Source organism: Raphanus sativus, chromosome 1 (assembly GCF_000801105.2).
Source record: "Raphanus sativus cultivar WK10039 chromosome 1, ASM80110v3, whole genome shotgun sequence".
NCBI lineage: Eukaryota > Viridiplantae > Streptophyta > Magnoliopsida > Brassicales > Brassicaceae > Raphanus > Raphanus sativus.
In genome coordinates this window covers 20,373,676-20,395,364 of record NC_079511.1, presented here as the reverse complement: position 1 = coordinate 20,395,364, position 21,689 = coordinate 20,373,676, and the positions used below count along the sequence as shown (strand labels likewise).

The following is a 21,689-nucleotide window of genomic DNA, read 5'->3' as shown; positions in this document are numbered from 1 at the left end:
TGATGCGGAGTTGGACGCGATGAGAAGGCAAGGTCTTTGTTTCAAATGTGGAGACAAATGGTCTAAGGCGCATGAAGCTGTGTGTCCTAAGAAGGAGTTTCGTGTGTTAACAGTGCTGAATGGTTTTGAGGTGGAATTGGTAGATGATATGGAAGATGACAGGTTGGTGGAGTTTAAAGCATCCACATCTGAGCTCAAGACCCTATCTCTTAACGCTTATTTGGGAATCGAGTCTCCAAAGACAACCAAGTTAAGAGGAAGAGTGGGTAATACAGAAGTGATAGTGATGCTAGACAGTGGAGCACCTCACAACTTTATCTCACCAGAAGTTGTGAAGAAGCTACGATTGGAGATGTCGGTAGATAATGGTTTGGATGTGCTGCTGGGAAATGGAGTGGTGGTGAAGGGGTCTGGAGTGTGTGTAGCCGTGTCGTTTCAACTAGGTTCTACGAAGTTCATGGCTGATTTCATATCACTCGAGTTGGGATCAGTGGATGTAATTTTGGGAATTCAATGGCTTGAAACGTTGGGCGTCTGTGAGGTTGACTGGAAGGAGCAGAGGTTATCCTTTGTTTATGAAGGAGAGCGAGTGACATTATGGGGAGATAGAAGCTTACATTGCCCAAGATTGTCACTCAAGTCACTGACACGACAAGGTTCACTTGGTGATAATTTGAAGGTATCGAGTGTAACTAAAGCAGTGATGACACCTATTCAGCCAGTTACGCCTGTGGCGATTACTAAACTGTTACAGAGATGGACTGAAGTGTTTGAGGTTCCTAAAGGCTTACCACCGGTTCGAGGAAGAGAGCATGCGATTATTTTAACACCGGGAGTGGAGACAGTATCGGTTAGGCCTTATCGATACCCGCATGCTACAAAGATAATCATGGAGAAAATGGTAGCAGAGATGTTGGCATCGGGAATAATAAGAGAGAGTAGCAGTCCATTCTCCAGTCCGGTTCTGCTAGTCAAGAAGAAGGACAACACACATCGGTTCTGCGTCGATTACAGAGCATTGAACCGTGTGACAGTTCCAGACAAGTTTCCTATTCCGGTGATAGACCAGCTACTAGATGAGTTACATGGAGCTTCTGTATTCTCAAAACTTGATTTACGCTCTGGCTATCATCAGATACGGATGAGAGAAGAAGATATTCACAAAACGGCTTTCAGAACAGTGGAGGGGCACTATGAATTTTTGGTCATGCCCTTTGGGTTGACTAACGCGCCAGCCACTTTTCAGGGACTCATGAATCAAGTGTTCAAACCGTTTCTCAGGAAGTTCGTTTTAGTGTTCTTTGATGATATATTGGTTTACAGCCAATCAATGGAGGACCACGTTGAGCATCTTCGTTTGGTTTTGCAAGTGTTCAAGGAGCAAGAGCTGTTTGCAAACCAGAAGAAATGTGTATTTGGTATGGCTCAAGTGGAGTACTTGGGTCATATTATTTCGGCTCAAGGGGTAGCGACTGATAAAACGAAGACGGAAGCGATGAGATTATGGCCGACTCCTGTAACTATTAAGCAGCTTAGAGGCTTCCTTGGACTGACAGGATATTACCGTAAGTTCGTGAAAGATTATGGTAGTATTGCTAGACCTCTAACTATACTGTTGAGGAAGGATCAGTTTGATTGGAATCCGGAAGCGAATGTGGCGTTTGATGAGCTTAAAGGAGTGATGGTATCAGCTCCAGTCTTGGCGCTTCCATCCTTTGAGAAACAATTTGTGATTGAGTCGGATGCCTCAGGTTTTGGAGTGGGTGCGGTGTTGATGCAGGACAAGAAACCGATTGCATATTTTAGCCATGCGTTAACACCAAGAGAACAGCTCAAACCGGCGTACGAAAGAGAACTCATGGCTGTGGTGATGGCAGTTCAGAAGTGGAAACACTATCTGTTGGGAAGGAAGTTCGTGGTACATACAGATCAGAGAAGCTTGAAGTTTTTACTTGAGCAGAAGGAAGTAAACATGGAATATCAGAAATGGTTGGTCAAGCTTCTGGGATTTGATTTCGAAATCGTGTACAAACCAGGTTGTGAGAACAAGGCAGCTGATGGGTTGTCTCGTTGTTTGGAATCTTCGGTTCAGTTAGCAAGCTCACAGTTGTTGGCTTTGGTGATTCCTTCTGTATTACAGTTGCAGGATTTGTATAAGGAGATCGAGACTGATGAAGCTTTGCAGAAATTATTGAAGAAGTGTGAGAAAGGGGAGATCGATAACCCAAATTATCGAGTCGTAGAAGGCAGAGTATGGTATAAACGATGGTTAATGATACCTAAGAAGTCGAAGTTTATTCCGGTGATATTGAGAGAGTGTCATGATAGCAAGATTGGAGGTCATTCTGGTGTGCTGAAAACACTGAAGAGGGTTCAACAATCTTTTTATTGGGAAGGCATTTATAAGAGGATTCAGCAGTACGTGTCGGAGTGTTCAGTTTGTCAAACACATAAGAACTCCACGTTGTCTCCTGCTGGACTTCTGCAACCATTGCCAGTTCCAGATCGAGTGTGGGATGATATCACGATGGATTTCATCGAAGGGCTCCCAATGTCACAGGGGTTTAACGTGATTCTTGTAGTGGTTGACCGGCTTAGTAAGTATGGCCATTTCTTACCGCTTAAGCATCCGTTTTCTACTGTCGACGTGGCTCAGAAGTTCATAGAAGGTGTGGTGCGTTTACATGGGTTTCCCAGGAGCATTGTGTCTGATAGAGACAGGATTTTCTTGAGTTCATTTTGGAAGGAAACTTTTCGCTTGGCGGAGACCCAGTTGAAGTACAGTACGGCGTTTCATCCTCAAACGGATGGACAATCTGAGGTGCTGAACCGGTGCTTAGAAACTTACTTACGCTGTTTTGTTTCTCAGCATCCACGTACGTGGTTTCGTTTTTTGAATTGGGCTGAGCTTTGGTACAATACGTCATACCATACATCTTTGAAGCTGTCGCCATTTCAAGTTGTATATGGAAGGGAACCACCTACTTTGGTTCGCTTTGAAGAAGGTTCGACTAAGAATTTTGAATTGGAGGTAGCGTTGAAGGAAAGAGATGAGATGCTGGGACACATTAAGTCCAACTTGTTACGGGCTCAAGAATTGATGAAGAAGTCGGCGGATCTTCATCGTCGTGATGTAGAGTTTACGGTGGGGATGAAGGTATATTTGAAGTTAAAGCCGTATAGGCAACAGTCGGTATCTCGGAGGGTTTGTCAGAAGTTGGCTGCGAAGTTCTTTGGGCCGTTTGAGATTGTGGCTCGCGTTGGTAAGGCAGCTTATAAACTGGCTTTGCCAGAGTCATCGAAGATCCATCCCGTGTTCCATATATCTCAACTTAAGGCAGTGGTAGGATCAGGAGTTGAAGTTAACCCTTTGCCTCCGGTGAGTGTTGAAGAGTTGAGTGACGAGTTGCAGCCTGTGGAGGTGTTAGCGAAGCGTTATGATCAGAAGGGAGAATTGGAGTTGTTGGTCCAGTGGAGTGATGTTCCATCTTATGAGAATACTTGGATGTCGTTTGATGAGTTTGTGAAGCAGTTTCCATACTATAAGCTTGAGGACAAGCTTGGTTTTAAAGGAGGGAGTATTGATAAGTATAGAAGAGCTTATGTGAGGCAGAAGGGAAAGAAGAGTAGTGGAGCGGAAGAGAAGATATTTGAAGAAGAAGTGGAGGGAAAAACGGTTACATCTGACGTGGAGAAGGAGGAACCGAAGAAGTAAAGACACTGGAGGAGTCAGAGTCTTTACTTTATCATCTGAGTATAAATACATTTGAAGCTTTTACATTTCTTTTTATGCTTGATTTGGTTGTTATTCTGTTGACGATATGAGTCACGGATCGATCGCTATGAGATCGTGAGAACTTCTGTAATCAAGTACTCATTTCATTCAAATACAAAGAGAGATTCGTTACGAGAGAGAGAGTTACAGAGTTAGATACATCTTAAATCTATCACATAGTCTACCTCATTTCACATAGTAACTTTATTCCTTCTCCTTGGCCTTCTTCCTCTTCCATAGAACTTCCCAAAAGAGTGTCCGATAGCTAGCTGCACAAAAATAACTGCCCCCTCAGGCCATATGTTACATTTTGAAGATACAACGGTAAACAAACTCCATCCTCTATACATATTCAAAACACCAAACTGGTGACAAGGAGCCTATTTAGCATAGCTTTTGCGAATGTGAATTAACAACTCTTTGTTGTACATTTTTGTTTTTTTTTCTTTTTGTAGTAAAGTGAAACTCCCAGGATGACCTAAAGAGGCTTTTGCATTGATAACATCGTACAAAAGCAGAAAACAAAACAATCAAACACTCTTGGCCATTGAAATAAATGGCCAAGCAAAAAGGATTTTCAATACTAAACTACAATCTAACGACAGTTATATACAAACCCAAATTAAGGCACTAACAACTTCCAACACAAAGCTTCAAGCTTCTTTACGTTTACGCCTCGTCTCTAATGGCAAACATCCTCGAAGAAAGCAAGAGGCAGCTCAGGTGAAACAGGCATGGTCGCAACACACTTGAACTGTAGCACCCAAGAGAAGTAGTAGATATTATCATATAGAAATTATTGTAAAACGATACCAAGTCAATGTTATCATTGTAGTGTTGATTCTTTTTTACCTGATTTTGCTTGTATTTATTTCTGACAGCTTCTAGATCGTTCCCTCTTCTGCTTAGATACAAGTCATGAATGATACTCACAGATTGTTGTAGATCAGACGCCTTGTACATTGTGTACTCTTCTAACATTGGATTCTGTTTTAGATCACCGACAGAGATTTAGACCAGTATACAACTTTCTCTAAAAGAAACAGTCATGGCTCCTCTAGTTGCTTACCCAAGGATGTTGTTTAGGACGGATGATGAATCGCGCAAGAAAGATAGCAGAAGCAGCCAAGAGAGACGGCAAGAACTTCACACAGCTATAATCCAACAGACTCAATTCTGAGAGATAGCAACAGAGGAACTCTATCTGCAATAGTGAGTCCTGCAAGGAAATCACCAAGAATTAACAAAAAATTGATACTGCATATAAAAGTTGCAAAATGCTCATGGGTTTGAGCTTACACTAAAATCCTCTTGAGCAACCCTCGTGAACCGTCTGCACAAACCCAACATTAAAAAAACAGGGGCACAACAATCAAAATGAGAACAAGATATAAACACCAAAGTATATTCATCGAAATGGGAACCTTAGGAAGGTTTTAATGGTTGGGCATCCTAACTCAAACTGTAGGGCAAGAAGTATATCTGCCTCCATGGACACCACATCTTGTCTTGTAAACGTATTATCAGTGATGTATACAAAATCTTCCACTTTGGGAGGACTAATCTCTTCGTATTTCCTACTTTTTTCCAGTGCAAAAGATTTACCATTTATGAAGCTTTTATACGGCAAAAATAAGAGAGATGGATTAAGATGCTTACGACGCAATAAGCATCGCAGAAACTCCCACAAGCTGAAGCCTCTGCCTGTGAATAGGCTTTAAGGACAAGAATCTATCGACATAAGAGACAGTGAGATAGAGTGTGTCGGAGACAAGTTTATATTCCTCAGCAACTTCAACTAACCAGTCCACTAAAACCCCTCTCATGCTAGGCGTTACATCGTTCTGAACCTTGTCAATATAATCATGTAGAGGTCTTTGTTTCAGCTTCCCCTGAATCTCACCAAACAAAAACATAACATAAAAAAAAAACATATCATTCAGCAGTTGCTTCAGTTATGTAATAAGAGGGAACTAATGTTTACCTCCATTTCGCGGAGATACGCACAGATGTCTGCGACGTAAGGACCACACATCTGAGGATCGACGGATCCAGATTCGAAATCTAGGGTCTGTTTTGGAGCATTCTTCGTCTGCTTCTTCGCGGGGAAGAGAGATGGTTTAGGCTTGTGGATCTCTCTTTCCTGATTGGGTACGACATTTGTAAGCTCTCCGAGAACAACTCTCTTCTTGGTAACTGGGACTTCGTCCGCTGTCGGAAACGCTGTGGATGCCTTTCGTTTCGCCGCCGCCGCCCTTGTCATCCTCTTGCAGTTCTGATTCTCCGACATGGTTGGTTGGTTGGTTTCTCAGTGGGTACGAGAGAAGGGGGGAGGAGATTGGGAGAAAAGGTGAGACAGAACAGATTGAATATAGAAATGCAAATGAAATGGAAAGTGTAAAAGCGCCATTTCCTTGTGGGAGAGAAATTGATTGAGTTCTTTTTTTAGGTCATGGCGCTTTTCTTTTTCTCAAGTGCTTTCGAATTTTTTGGTGATTTCACAATCCCAAATTTGGGGCTTATTAGGTCGTGGCCGCTTTTTTTTTCTTACTTTCTTTACTTTTGCTTTTTCTTTTTTTTGTCAATCTGATACATTAAGATTAGACAAAACAACATTTTATACGTAGAGTTCTATCTTTTGAGTCAAGAGCCAACGAGGTAACACATACATACCGGAGCTAAAAGATGGACAATACACAAACTTCTAAAACTAACAAAGACAAATACAAAGAAAAAGATGTCGACAAGCATAAAAGTAAAACAGAACTTCAGGAGAGGAGTGCTCAACCTTACACCCAAAGACGAGCTTACCTAACGGGAACTCATCCACAATTAACAAAAGATGAGAAGAGCATAGAGATAGACTAGAAGCACATGAACATCACCAACACATAAAGGTTAGAATCCTTAACTGTTGCTGGACACACTCTTCAATCCCAACTACGACTCGCCATTGGACCTTGAGTGGGCTTTCTACGGGCCTCATACGCACCATCACCCCACGGCGAAGCCTATAAAGGCTTACCAAACACGCCTTATTCACAGCCGGTAACTGAATAAGAACCACTCCAAATCCAGAACTATCACGATCCAATAGGCGGCAATCTACCAACAATGAAGCATTCGCTTCGATATACAACTATCTCCTTCCGACCCTCTCAAACCTAAGGTTGAGTTTGCAAAAGGCTCTGACCAACAAGTATCAACAACCATCGGAGTTGACTCCAATGAACAGAGGCAGCATTCCCATGCTTGAGCAAGACGCCAAGCCACATCCGCATCTAAGCATCTAAACCTCACGCACCCCTCCTCCTTGGCCACTACTGTTTGTATCAGAGAAGAAATATAAGGTAGATCATGTTTCTGAACTTCACGCACCGACACCGAAACAAAGCCTTAAATTCCGGAGGAGATCAAAAAGAAAAATAATACCCTCACAAAACCCTAAAATCCGACCACCACTATGAATCATCACATTTACAACCTCGCCACGATACCAGAAGAAGAGGAGACACGACCGGAGATACACTCATCGCGAGCATAGCCGCCGCTGTAGCAAAACCCTAAAACCAGAGAACGCAAGCATGTCGGACGAGATGGTGGGGATCGAATAGCAGGAAAGAAAAGATGAAAAAATGTTAAAGTCAAGACTTTACTTTTGCTTTTAAACACAGACTTTCATCAAAACATAAAGACCCAAACAGCTGGAGTTTATTATACTAGTCTTCTTTATCAAAATTCGTTTAGGTTAATTATTTAGGTTAAATCCGGTTAAGTTAAATTTTGTGTGTAGACTTCTTCGTATGTCTACAACGATTTTTGTCTGTTTTTTAAAAAAATATTTAAAATATGATTTACCAATTTTTTTATAATTTTATATAGACTGACAAAGACGTCTACAGATTTATAGACTTTACTGTAGGTCTACGAAACCCTAAACCACAAATCTCAAACCCTAAATAGTTTGCTTGATACTCAAAAAGTCTATCAAATATCAAAATTACACAAAATATAAACTACTAAACATTAATAAACAGATTTAAGTCAATAAAACCAAAAAAAATTAAAATCTAAAGTCTAATTCTAAAAATCTACCACTAAAAGACCTATCATGTTATAACCTTTTGTTTCTAAACTATGAACAATGTTTATATCATAGATACCAATTTAGTATATATTCTTTAAAATTGTTCAGTTATATAAAATTTTAATATATTTACTTCATGCTATCCATTATATTGATGATTAGTTAAAATCTATCACAATAATTATTTTTAAACAATTTTAAAACAAAATATTAGATAAAATTTTGGTGTAGACTACACATCAAGTCTACAAATTAGACTTCGCTCGAGGTCTAAAAATATGTAGACTTCCTTCTTCTACATGTAGACTTCCAAAAGGATAGAAACGTAAATACCCCTCCGTTTTTTTGTTTGTTCATAAGGACTAAATGATATTTTCATCTTCCATTTAGGTTGGTTCTGTATTTGACTGAAATTGGGGTACACTAATGCATTTGACTTCAATATTTAGGTTGTTTTTAGCAATTCTCCCCTATTTTTATTACTATAAAAACTCATATTAGGTCCATTTTGTTATTTACATTGATCTAATAAATATATAACATTATTTAAAAAATCTTGATAATGATAAGGATATTAATAATAAATAAGTTTTAACAATGAATTTAAATTTTACTTTTATTTATAACAAAATCAGTTATAAATAAAAAACAAAAAAATTCTGTTGAGAAATAATCACACAAAATCTTACTAAAATTTTATATATTTTTATATTAATTTCCACTATACTATTATTATTATTTTATAAACTAATTTTATTTAAATTTTTATTATTAAAACTAAATAGAAAGTATATGCTAATTTAATAATTATATTCCATATTATATGTCAAATAGAAGTAAAATATGAAATAAATATAAAATATATTAAATTGGTAAATTAACATATTTCTAATTTGCTTTCATTTAAATATAAAAAATATTCATACACCTTTAAAATAGAATAAAATTCATAAACTATATACTATTTTTATACATATATAAATTATATAAGATATGTTAAACTTTCATATCTACAACGATATATTTGTATTTATTTATTCTGAAAATTACAACAATATATTATACAAAATATTTATAAAAATATATATTTTATTAAAATAGAGTCACTATTTATCTATCATAAAAAATCATATTAGGTCCATTTTACCATTTTAAATGTGATGAATGAGTTAATGCATGTGAAGTGTGTTGTATGAAACACATAGAACGTGTGGCATCTAATGAATGAGTTAACGAGAAATGATGTAATGTTAAGATACCGAGAACGGTGGCGTCTAGAAAGAGATGTAATGAGTTAATGTGAACGACCATGTAAAATCGGTAACCACGAAAGGGCGGGATATAAATTAACAGACGTCATAAGATTGAGCATGTCGGGTCATGGCATATGTGATCATCAAGACCGTGGGGCAGACAGTGCCGAAAAGGGCCAAAACAAGCTGCGAGCTGGTGGTCACTTAGGAAACTGGGAAACAGTTATGAACGTAAGATCTCCCAGGGCAAAGCAACACGAGTTGGGTCGTCCGTGAGCCGGCATAGGTCCTTACGTATATGTTGCTTGGAGTCGAGTTTCTCTAGTCAGTCAAGTCAATTTATAGCAATGACTGAGTTCATTGTATTGTGTGATGCTAGGTTGATAGAAAAAGTATGTAAATGTTGATGTTATCTTAGTATATGTTACATTTGATTGATTGTAATGGCTAGTAAGCCTTTTTTTCCCCACGTCGAGTAGTGTACAGTGTCATCCCAGTTTAATGAGTAACCTATTTACTCATACCCATCCATGTATGCAAGTAGAACCCCATAATGAGCTTTGATGCTAGATCTGAAATATACAACAGAAGCAGAACTAGTATCAGATAGTCATGACGAGATATAAGGAACTTGTCACTAATTAGTTGTAGTCTTGGAGATGAATCAGTTAAGCTTAGCAAATATTCTCTGTTCTTTCAAAGGGTGCTCATTGCTTAAACTTATTAAATTTACTGTATTATTCCAACTTGAATCATATTATTGTATTTTCGAGGGGTACATACTAATCATGTATACAGAAAGATACTTGAATAACAAATCGTACTACACATACATAAATTATTTTTTTGGTTCCCTCACTTCGAGAGTTATTATTACTACACCAGGTTTACCTATAGAATATGTATACTATTTGACCAGCAAGTCGGGTAACATTTGCCAGAGATAACAAAACCTCAGCCAAAAGATAAGTTTCAGATCACATGGTAACATCCTCCCAAAAGGTAACTGGTAGCTCTGGTGATACAGGCAAGGTCGCAACACACTGGAACTGTAACAAAAAGGGAGAAACATTAAGAATCAAGAATGCTAATTCAAATGATCTCATTATTAACAAATATTTGAATCATCTACCTTGTGGTGCTTGTATTTATCTCTTACAGCTTGTAAAGCACCTCCTCTTCTGCTCAGATACAAGTCATGTATGATTCCAACACATTCTTGTAGATCAGCTGCTTTGTACTTTGTGTATTCTTCTAACATTTGATTCTGTTTACACATCAATCAAAACCATAGACGATTAATGTCTCATTCAAAACATTGTACATGTACAGAGAATGGGAATGAAATGCTTACCCAAGGATGTTGTTTTGGACGGATGATGAAACGAGCAAGAAACACAGCAGAAGCAGCCAACATAGATGGCACAAACTTCACAGCTTTGTAATCTAATATACTCAACTCTGATAAGTAGCAAGAGAGTGGCTCTAGCTGCAAGTGTGGCACCTGAAATAAAGTCATCGAAAAAAAGAATATTTAGCATTTGACACTCTTCAGACTCCACATTTTCTATAAACATAGATCAGTTAGAGCTTACTTTGAAATCTTTTTGAGCAACCCTTGTGAACCGTCTGCACATAACAAAAAAAAACACACAAAATGAGAACAACGAACCAATAAATATTATCAGTATAAGACATGGTTTCGTCACACAGTCTAACCTTATAAAAGAGTTGACTGTAGGCCTTCCCATTTCAAACTGAAGGGCAAGAAGTATATCTGCCTCCATCTTCACCACATCTTGTTTCGAGAACGTATTATCAGTGATATAACAGAAATCATCCACTTTGGGAGGGCTTATCTCTTCATACTTCCTACTCGTTTCCAATAAACCAAAAGAAGAAGAATCATCTCATAAGTTCTAGACATAACATTAATAATAACACCAAGAGGGGATCTCAAAGATTTACTTACGAGGCAATAAGCATTGCAGAAACTCCGACAAGCTGAAGCCTCTGTTTGTTGACAGTCTTTAATGACAAGAAGCGGTCGATGTAGGAGACAGTGAGATAGAGTGTTTCAGGCAAGAGCTTGTACTCTTCAGCAACTTCAACTAACCAATCAACCAGTACACCTCTCATGGTTGGTGTTACATCTTTCTGAACCTTTTCGATGTAATCAGGTAAAGGTCTGTTCTTTGGCTTCACCTGAGTGTTCACATTAAAAAAAAAATAAAAAACATTAATCGTAAATTAAAGCTAATTGATGTTTAACTCTTAATTACAAGATCAATTAAAGAGATTGTTAGTACCTCCATCTCACGGAGATAGTGGTAGATGTCGGAGACATAAGGTCCACACATCTTAGGATCATCAGATCGAGCATCGATGTCAGATCCAAATTCCACGGAAGCCAAAGCCACCGGAGCTCTCTTTCTCAGCTTGGCTGGCTTGGCGATCTCTCTCTTATGATTGAGATTCGCGACGTTGGACAGATTCGGAAGCTCGCCAAGGACCACTCTCTTCTTGGTGAGGCGTTCCTCCTCCGTGGCCATAGCCTTTCTCTTCGCCGCCGCTCTCGTTACCCTCACGCAGATCTCTTGCTTCGTCATGATTTAGGGATTGATGAGATTGCGAGAAAGTGAGAGAGAGAGAGATCGAGGTTTGGGTGGGAGGAAGAAGTGAAGGTGAGAAGGGGGAAGAAAAAGGCTGAGCAAAAGCGCCATTCTTGATAAAAAAATTTAGAGGTGAAATCAAAGTTTCTCGCGCTCTGTGTGTGATTTTGAGTTTTTTTTAGAATCAAGACGAAATTTTGGAGGTAGGAACGAAACTCATCTGAAATTTGTTTGGCGGCAAACTTTCATCAGATCTGTGTCTCAAATTTATTTTGCCGGTTAGATTTTGTCATGCTTATTATTATTTTCTACACATAACATTTACAATTTTAGATTTACTCAAACACCCTTCTAATTGTATATAAATAATTAGAACTATTTGTTGACAACACATTTTGATATGTTTTATTAGGGCTGGGCAAAAAATCCGAACCCGAAAAACCGAACCGAACCCGATCCGAAAAAGTAGCACCGAACCCGAACGAAATTGATTAAAGATCCGAACGGGTTTAAAATTTCGGTATTTAAAGAACCGAAACCGAACCCGATCCGAACCGAAATATTTTGGTACCCGAATGTATCCGAAATAAATTTATATACTTGAATATATACATTATTTTTATATATAATGTATATTAAAAGTATTAAAAATATATAAGATACCTTTAAGTTTTCCAAAATACTCGGAAAATATATGCAAATAGTCAAAAGTAAATGTTTAAAATAACTAAAGTATACTGAAAACACCAAAATAGTTAAATATCTATTGATTCTTTATCCAAATATTTAAAGAAAACTAATTTATATGTTAAATTAAGGTATTTTGACATATATGTTATGAAAATTTATATGTAATATATTATCTTTCTTATAGATTTTGAAAATTTAAAGTATATAATGAATTTTGAAAATTTAAAAATATTTTAAATGGGTTATCCGAGTCCGAACCGAACCCGCAAAGATTCGAACCGAACCCGAACCGAAATTTAGAAATATCCGAATGGGGCTGAAATCTTTGACCCCGAAAACCCGAAACCCGAATGGACTGAACCGAAACCCGAATGGGTACCCGAACGCCCAGCCCTATGTTTTATGATATTTTGTCCCAATTTTTTTTTGTCAACATTTAAAATGTTTTATTTAGTCCCAATTAGTATATGAGGAATTGCATATGTAACTAAATTAAAAGAGAATTATTTATTTATTTATTTTAATAAATCTCTATAAGTAGTTTATAAAATTTAGTCATAAATTTTATAATATTGTTAAAATATTCAACTTGAAAGTGAATAACTTATCAATCTACATTATGTATTTTGTAATCTGTCAGAAATTATATACGTAAATTTTTGTAACTAAATCAAGAACAGCAATATTTAATTGGTCGACAAAACAAAAGAAACTAATTTATTGTAGTCCGTTCGGTTGAACCAAACCAAACCAACCAATGAATGTGTCGTAAAGACTACTACATTTTCACTTTTTATCCGATATCACAACTGATCCTTTCCTCTCGCGCTCTCTCTCTCATCACCAAACCAACAAAAGAAATCTCCGAAAATTTTCCTCTGAATTCACTTTTGAAAAAAATGGGAGAAACCGCCGAATCAATCAACACCACCGTCTCACCTCCGCAGCACGAATCAGAAGACTCCACCGCAATGTCCGCCACGGCAGATCAGATATCAGACGAATCCTCCAAAGCCGCAGATCTGAAGAAGGAAGAAGAATCAGTCGCAAAGCCAGGATCCATCTCTCTCCGCATTTGGCCGCCGACGCAGAAAACTCGCGACGCCGTCCTGAACCGCCTGATCGAGACGCTATCCACCGAGTCCATCCTCTCCAAGAGATACGGAACCCTCTGCTCCGACGAAGCCTCCGCCGTCGCGAAATCCATCGAGGAGGAAGCGTACGGCGTCGCGTCGAACGCCGTGTCCGATGATGACGACGGGATCAAGATCCTCGAGGTTTATTCCAAAGAGATTAGCAAAAGGATGCTTGAGACGGTGAAAGATCGATCTGCTGCCAACAAGGAAGCGGTGGAGGACGCTACGAAAGACGACGCGACTTCTGAGACGGAAAAGAGTGAGGCTTGAGATCTGTCTGATTCTTGTTTGCGTTTGATTTTGCCAGATTAGATCTGTTATTGTAATGACTTGTGTGTGGATTTGGTATTTGGTTCTCTGAACATGCTTCCTGCTTGGTTTGGCTTATTAAGCATTTATGCAATTAGTATTAATCATCTGCTTAATATCGTCGTCCCGTCCGTGTTGGTTAATTATATTATTACTTTTCTCTTGTCAATCTTCAGTTTCAATATTAGAGCTAGAGGTTGAAGTTTTGAACTTGTGTGACTTAGGAGCATGTTTAGTTTTTAATTTATGAAGTAACGATTCTGATTAACGTTGTCACATCTAAAACATGGAGACACGATTCACCTACAGGTTCTAATGGTTGCTGCACATAGCTGCTACTGCATTTGGTTCTCTTTTTATGTTCTTGGTTAGATAATTGTTAATTGACTGTTAAACTAAGTTATGTCAAATGTGTAGATATTCTTGCTCTTGTGCCGTAATAAGTGGGGATTTTTCTGCATTATGCTTTGCAGTAACAATTAAAGATAGTTTACCTTTAATTGTAGTAAACATTTTTTAAAAACAGAGCACCCTATTTATTTGTTTTGATCCTCTCATTCCTAGCGTAGGTGAGTATTCGATGGAGTTCGTTGAACTCTGCATTTGTTTGAACTCACCAGTGTTATACAATTTCACAGATTCTCTGTTAGTCTTCTCTATACAACTCTGTTTTTTTCTCCACTCCAGATAGAATTTCAGGAATTTCTTCATCAATTTGAGAATCCATTTTACATTAAATACAGTAATATGGTAGCTAATTGGTTAATGACTTCAATATCATAGAAAACAGACAGGATTGTTGTATATGTTGATATATTCAAATAAAATTGCACCTCACGTAGATTTAATACTCTCTTCAGAACATTATTTTTTAAGCTCAACACCTGCAATTCAAAAGTTTCAGCCGATCCCTACCTGTCTCCCGTTGGATCTCGCAGGTTTTGATTAAAATTGCAGCCAAATATTTGACCATTTATTAGGATTAGCAGCCAAGCACAAGCAGTCACAGCTGGGGTGACTTAAGTTGTCGGAGGGAGCTGCAGGACCAGGCGAGATGAAAATCAAAAAGAATTCACTCGGACTTGAAGAGATTCTCACACGAGATGGGCTGGTTTCGTCACCGTCGGAGCTGCAAAGGTCTGGCCGTCGACGTTTATATGAAGAGTAATTTCATATGGGTAAAACGACAAAGAAAAATGTCGTAAGAGATGAAGCAAAACGTTGATTTTATTGGGCCTGTTTACTTCATAGTCTAGTTTCTTAAAGCCCATATCAAATAAGTTAAACCTAACGTAAGTTATTAGAAAAAGGAAAAGATAGTCATCTCGTGGGGCTATTAGAAGACGCCATCCTGTTTCAAGCAATCATCCGAACACGAGAGAAACAAGTACGAGAGAGAATACACTTAAGGGAAAGAGCAGTTACGAGAGAATCCAAGAGAGCAACATAGGAGTTCGAGTCTTCTTTTATTACGTACAGAGTTGCTTGGGAGAGAAGAAGGAGATCGATATAAAATATCTCTTAGTCATTAACAAATGAGCATTTACAATGTTATATAGTAAGCTGTACAATTAACCGGACTAAACCGGACTAAGCCACTAATCTATTTTACATCTAACCGGTAAAACCGGATTATATACACCAATAGGCCCCCTCAAGATGAGCATTCGAAAATGTTTTGAAGACTCATTTTGGATATGAGATGATGAAACTGATAAGGAAATAATGGCTTAGTCATGATATCAGCAACTTGATCAGTAGTCCGTACATGAAGTGTCTTCAGAATGCCTCGATCAAGTCTAATGGCAATCATTTTCGATGTGTTTCATCCGCTCGTGGAAGACATGATTCGTCGCAATGTATATGGCTGGTGTACTGTCAGAAAACAAGATCGGAGGTTGCAAAAAAGGAACCTTCAAATCATTGATCAACTTAATCAGCCAGACCATTTCCTTTGCAGGCTGAGACAGAGCTCGATATTCTGTTTCTGCAGAAGAACATGAGACTGTGTCCTGCTTTTTCGATCTCCACGAGACCAAAGAATCACCGAGGAAGATACATAAACCTGTAGTTGAGCGTCGACTATCACGGCATGTTGACCAGTCAGCATCAACAAAGCCTTTGAGAGTTAAGTCATCAGTAGCAGAGTAAAACAAACCCTGACCAAATGTACCCTTGATATACTGCAACACTCGATATACAGCCTGAAGATGTGGAGCCTTCGGAGCTGAAGAGTATTGACAGAGCTTATTAACAGCATAAGTAATATCAGGTCTAGTGATGGTGAGGTACATGAGACGACCAACTAAGCTGCGGTACATTTCAGGATTATCAACCGGAGTTCCTTCATCAATGGACAAATGCAGATTTGGAACCATTGGTGTTGAAACCGGTTTGCAACCAAGCATCCCAGAAGAAGTGAGTATCTCCAAAGCATACTTTCGTTGACATATAGAAATTCCTGCACTGCTCCGAGCTATCTCCAGACCCAAAAAATACTTAAGCACTCCAAGGTCTCTGAGTTTAAATTGCTGAAACAAGTCTTGAATCAAACCTTTAGACGTAGATTCATTTGTACTTGCTACCACAATATCATCGACATAAACCAACACTGCAAGGAAGTGACCATCATCACACTTTTTGAGGAAAAGTGTATGATCTCCAGTGGCTCGTGAAAACCCCAAACGCAACAAGGCTGCAGAGAACTTAAGAAACCATTGACGAGAAGCTTGTTTGAGACCATAAATAGATTTATTCAATCTAAATACTGCATTCTCAGCCAAAGTAATTCCCTTCCTCTCTGCATAACCATCAGGGATTTTCATATTATAAATCTCTTCATCCAGTTCTCCATTCAAAAACGCATTAGAAATGTCAAGTTGGTGGAGAAACCATTTCCGAGAAGCAGCAACTTTCAGAAGAAAACATATTGTTGTCATCTTTGCTACCGGAGAGAAAGTTTCAGTGTAGTCTAGGGCTTCCTTCTGAGTAAAACCTTTAGCAACCACACGAACTTTACGCCTTTCAAGTGTGCCATCTGCATTGAACTTCAAAGAGTAAAGAACCTTACAACCCACTGCTTTCTTCCCACGCGGTAACTGAGTAAGATCCCAAGTTCTTGTAGCTTCCATTGCCCCAAACTCTTTATCAACTGCTTCACGCCATTCTTTAGAGTTCTTTGCCTCGGAATAAGAATGAGGGATTGGAATCTTTGTGATGGTGTTTATGAAAGATGAATAAGAAGGGGATATTTTGGAATAGGATATACAAGAGGACATAGGGTAAGTAATATTAGAGTCCATATTGAAACAATGGTAATCCTGCAAGTGAGCAGGAGGTTTACGTATGCGTGAAGACATTTCTGGTGGAAGATGAGAAGATGGAATAGAAAGAGATGGATTTTCTGGTGGTGATATTTCTGGTGAGGGTGATATAGGTGTGGTACCTGAGGACAAAGAATGTGATGGTGTGAAGAGTTGCAATCCATCAGTTGATATAGTAGATGAAGCCAACAGAAAGATATCTTCATGGAAAATCACATTTCTTGAGATAGAAATCTGATTAGTCTCCAAGTCCAGTAACTTATATCCCTTGTAGCCAGAAGGATATCCCAAGAACAAACAAGCACGAGACCTTGGCTGAAATTTGTTTCTCTGTTTCAATGAAGTAGAGCCGTAAGAGAGGCAACCAAATGTTCTGATCTGATCATAAGAAGGCTTCTTTCCAGTGAGAATCTCATGAGGAGTTTTGTTACCTAGTAGAGGAGAAGGTGTTCGATTGATGACAAACACAGCAGTCAACACAAAATCACCCCAATAAGCCAGTGGAAGTTGTGATTGAAACATGAATTCTCTTGCAAGATTCAGTATGTGTTGATGCTTGCGCTCAACAACTGAGTTCTGCTCCGATGTCTCAGGACATGAATGATAGGCAACAATCCCTTTCTCACGATAGAAAGATGTGAACTTAAGTTCTTGTGCGTTATCTGATCGAACTGATTTGATCTTCTTTTTTTTTTTTTTTTTTTTTTAACCACTTTATTTCCATTTATTAAAAAAGCCTACAAGTTATCATCCAAAAGGATGCCCACAGACGGGAAAACAGAACAGCAAAAAAGGACTATACAGAACTTACCTTTCTACTTCCAAAAAAAATCTCTTCAACTCTTGAAACTTTGCTCTTCAAAAAACCTGCAACTAGAATCTTCCAAACCAAGTTCCTAGAAGAGTGCTATCTCTCCTTCTATAATTCTGAGCTCTTGACAATGGGTCCAAACGATTTTGCACAACTTGTTTGATCTCAAGAATCAGAGCTTGTGCTGGTCTGAAAATCTGAGAATGCACTCTTGCATTTCTTTCTTTCCAAATAGCATAGACCACTGCCTGGTACAGTAGCCTAATGATCAACTTCAAAAACTCGTCCGATGAGGGATTCCGCAACCATCTCAGACCCTCTTCAAATTCAGATGGAGGGTTAATATTTAGCCTAGAACAGAAATAGAGCCAAACCTCTGAGCTATAGCTGCAATCAAAGAACAAGTGTTGTCTTGTTTCATCCTCCACATTACATAAGATGCATTCTGCAGGCACTTGCATTCCCCATCTCCTTAATCTATCTCGAGTAGTCAGACGATTCCTGGCATTTACCCAAGTAATAAAGGCATGTTTTGGGATTCTCCCATGGAACCAAACTTGCCTATGCCATAGGACCGACTCACCTTGAGGGTGTAAAGCCGACCAGGTGTCCGCAGTGGAGAAAACACTCGATGCTGGTTTGTTTCCTGGTTTCCACAAATAGGTATCATCCAACTCAGACGAGCTTATGGGTTCTGCTTCTGGAAGGATTCCACGCAGCAGCTCCAAAACTCTGCTTCTACTGCGAAACCTGCTTATCCACCACTCTCCATCCTGAATAGCATCTGCAACTACAGCATCTATAGGTAAGCATGTAACCTGAGGACCACTTGGACCTGTTATATCAATAAGAGGGCCATGCTTTGTCCAGTTATCATGCCAGAACCTAGCTGTAATCCCACTCCCCACTTCGCATACTAACAAAGGTCTAGCAAGATGCCTCAAGTTACACAGACTTTTCCAAATCCAACTGTCCGATCGTTGAGGCTGAATATCCCAAAAGTTCCTGTCTCCTAATAGATTAATTCGAACCCAGGAAACCCATAGAGATCCTCCAGCTGCAAATATCAGCCAAATCAACTTTAAGCCAAGCACTATATTCCAGTCGCCCAACCTTTTGAGTCCCAATCCCCCTTCTTCCTTCGGAGTGCACACTGAGTCCCAAGAAACTTTCACTCCTCTCGCTGCAGTAGGCGCTCCCCTCCATAGAAAAGCATTACACATTTGTTCCAATAGTGAGATGCATTCTTTTGGGATGATGAAAATAGAAGCCCAAAAGGAGATTGTGGAATAGATTACTGCCTGTATGAGCTGAAAGCGGCCTGCGAATGATAGATGGTGGACTGTCCAGGAGTTAAAGCGAAGCAGGATCTTATCCAGTAATGGTTGAAAGTCGCTCTTCCTCATACGTTTTGAAGACAAAGGGACACCCAGATATCTTATGGGTAAAGAGCCCTGTTTAATACCCAGTCTTACTGCCATCTCCTGACACCGAGCTGAACAACCCCCATCAAGCAGTAGTTCTGTTTTGTCTTTATTAATATTCAAGCCTGAGACAACTCTAAATTCCTCTAGAATTCCCAGAATGCCGATTAAAGACTCCTCAGACCCGTCGAAGAAGATCAGAACATCATCGGCAAAGCTAAGGTGGGTAATTAGAGGGGCATCGCAAGAAGGATGTGGTTTAAATACCTGGTTCACTGCGCCTCTATCAAGCATCTTCGATAGGACATCCATTGCCATGACGAATAACAATGAAGAGATCGGGTCTCCCTGCCTCAAACCTTTCTTCCCTGCAAAGTGCCCGTTCATTTCTCCATTAACAATCACGAGTACGAAGGAGTAGTGATACATTCTCTGACCCACTCTATCAACTGATCCGGCATATCAAAAGACTTGAGTAGATTCAGAACAAAATCCCAATGCAAGTTGTCATAAGCCTTTGAGAGATCAATCTTAAGACATCCTCTCCTTGTCTCACCTTCTTTATGGAAGTCTGTTACTAACTCCGAGGCAAGAAGAACGTTTTCACAGAGAAGCCGCTTCTGTACAAAGCCAACTTGATTTCTTTGCATGATGTCATCGACTACTAACTGCAGTTTCTTCTTAACTGCTCTTGCAATCACCTTGTATACCGTAGTGCACAGAGAAATAGGACGGAAAAGTTTCAATTGATCAGCCCCTATCACCTTTGGAACTAGTGTGATGGTTGTCTCATTGAAGCCTTTCAACATCCTACCGCTCAAAAAGAACTCTTGCACCGCTTTGACTAAGTCTTCTCCCACGACACTCAACGCCTCCCAGAAGAACTCCACCGGGAAACCATCTGGCCCTGGGGCTTTGCTCTTAGGCATAGAGAGGAAGATAGCTTTAATTTCCTCCTGTGAAGGGATTTTACAAAGCAACTCTTTCATCGTAGTTGAGCACCTGAAGGACATGATGCCTTGGAGCTCTTCCACTGACAGAGGGACGACTTCTTCATTCACTGCACCCAACAGATTTTGAAAGTAAGATACAACCATGTCTTGGATCTGAGCCTTATTTCTAATAGTCACTCTAAAAGCATCCACCAGGTATCTTATCGCATTTCTAGCTTGGTGAGCCAACACTGAATTATAGAAGAACTTCGTATTAGCATCCCCTTCATGAAGCCATCTGATACGGGATTTCCTGACATAGAAAATATTCTGAGCAGATTCAAAGAATTTCCACTTCTTCCTCGCCACGAACTCTTCTCGGAATAATGAATCTGTGGGATTAGTAAGGAGGCGTTCCTGAATGCTCTTAAGGTTCATCATCGCCTCTTTCGTCTTTTGCTGAATATTAGCAAACCCTACTCTGTTTAACACTCGACAAGCCGCTTTCACTGCTTTCAATCTTTGTTTAAGAGAGAATAACTGAGAACCCGTCAGAATGTCCTTGTCCCACGCCGCTTGAATATCTGCTAGAAACCTTGGGTGCGAATCGAGGAACGAGAAGTACTTGAAACTGATTTTTCTTAGCTCAGGCTCCACTTTAAAATCAACCACACATGGGGTATGATCTGAGTCACCAGGGGCTTCAAACAATGCCACAACCTCTGGGAACTTACTTCTCCAGACATCGTTTCCCAAAACTCTGTCTAGTTTCCTGAGGATATGATCTTCCGGCCTACCATTAGACCAAGAATAGAACACCCCTCTTGTCTCCAAATCATCCAAACCGCTTTCTTGTAGACACTCCTGCAACTCTCGCATCCCACTCACAGGGAGGGGGTAGGAAGCTAAGGAGAAATGTTCCGAAGCAACTCTAATTTGATTAAAATCACCCATTACAACTAGAGGAGCTTCCTGCACCAATCTGTTATTCGAAACTGATATCAACTCCTCCCACAAATCTCTCCTCTGAATCTCTGTATTGTAGCCGTAAACAAAGATAGCCGTAAAGTAGTCACTTGTCTCCGGATCAAACACACCACAAACCATCATCTGAGCCGACTTACTATACACCGTAATAAGGTTGGATCCCAGACAACCCAGATACGACCTACTTCAGATCCAATATAATTCGTATCAAATCTCCACCCTGGCACCACTGCTTCAATTACTCTTGCTGAATTTTCTTCCCTAACATGAGTCTCCAACAATGCTCCAACTGAGAAACTACCACTTCGAATCCAATTTTTAACATCTCTCTGACGATCCACATTACTTAG

General features: G+C 39.4%; 3 protein-coding genes across 6 annotated transcripts; 1 reads left to right on the top strand and 2 right to left on the bottom strand.

The window, feature by feature from the left end:
• Nucleotides 1-4,249: 4,249 nt before the first annotated feature.
• LOC108855476 (cyclin-A3-4) lies at nt 4,250-6,286 on the bottom strand. 4 transcript variants are annotated; one of them, XM_018629315.2, is made up of 7 exons: nt 5,760-6,286; nt 5,435-5,673; nt 5,200-5,355; nt 5,075-5,108; nt 4,845-4,994; nt 4,628-4,762; nt 4,250-4,529 (listed from the first exon to the last, which is right to left on the bottom strand). In XM_018629315.2, the coding sequence occupies exons 1-7, from the start codon at nt 6,063-6,065 to the stop codon at nt 4,458-4,460; spliced, it is 1,092 nt and encodes a 363-aa protein (XP_018484817.1). In that variant the 5' UTR covers nt 6,066-6,286; the 3' UTR covers nt 4,250-4,457. The 4 variants fall into 4 exon arrangements, with proteins under 4 accessions (XP_018484817.1, XP_018484825.1, XP_018484833.1 ...); XM_018629323.2 differs by having other exon boundaries at nt 5,200-5,352; nt 5,760-6,285; XM_018629331.2 differs by having other exon boundaries at nt 5,435-5,667; nt 5,760-6,285.
• Nucleotides 6,287-9,829: 3,543 nt separating this feature from the next.
• On the bottom strand, nt 9,830-11,992 carry LOC108826756 (cyclin-A3-2). Its single transcript, XM_018600147.2, has 7 exons — nt 11,425-11,992; nt 11,088-11,320; nt 10,835-10,987; nt 10,711-10,744; nt 10,470-10,619; nt 10,248-10,382; nt 9,830-10,164 (listed from the first exon to the last, which is right to left on the bottom strand). Exons 1-7 carry the CDS (start codon nt 11,722-11,724, stop codon nt 10,093-10,095), a joined length of 1,077 nt encoding a protein of 358 aa, XP_018455649.1. The 5' UTR covers nt 11,725-11,992; the 3' UTR covers nt 9,830-10,092.
• A 1,216-nt stretch (nt 11,993-13,208) lies between these two features.
• Nucleotides 13,209-13,978, top strand: LOC108829105 (WPP domain-containing protein 2). Its single transcript, XM_018602790.2, has one exon. It carries the CDS (start codon nt 13,317-13,319, stop codon nt 13,821-13,823), a length of 507 nt encoding a protein of 168 aa, XP_018458292.1. The 5' UTR covers nt 13,209-13,316; the 3' UTR covers nt 13,824-13,978.
• Nucleotides 13,979-21,689: the final 7,711 nt, after the last annotated feature.

Excerpts from the sequence above, each read along its gene's own strand:
- LOC108855476 (XM_018629315.2), bottom strand. The coding sequence starts at position 6,065 with ATGTCGGAGAATCAGAACTGCAAGAGGATGACAAGGGCGGCGGCGGCG. Across the intron at positions 5,356-5,434 it reads TCTGCGATGCTTATTGCGTC|TAGGAAATACGAAGAGATTA; the intron begins GTAAGCATCTTA and ends ACTGGAAAAAAG. Across the intron at positions 4,995-5,074 it reads TTGCTCAAGAGGATTTTAGT|GACTCACTATTGCAGATAGA; the intron begins GTAAGCTCAAAC and ends ATTTCCTTGCAG.
- LOC108826756 (XM_018600147.2), bottom strand. The coding sequence starts at position 11,724 with ATGACGAAGCAAGAGATCTGCGTGAGGGTAACGAGAGCGGCGGCGAAG. Across the intron at positions 11,321-11,424 it reads ACTATCTCCGTGAGATGGAG|GTGAAGCCAAAGAACAGACC; the intron begins GTACTAACAATC and ends GTGAACACTCAG. Across the intron at positions 10,383-10,469 it reads GTCCAAAACAACATCCTTGG|AATCAAATGTTAGAAGAATA; the intron begins GTAAGCATTTCA and ends ATGTGTAAACAG.
- LOC108829105 (XM_018602790.2), top strand. The coding sequence starts at position 13,317 with ATGGGAGAAACCGCCGAATCAATCAACACCACCGTCTCACCTCCGCAG.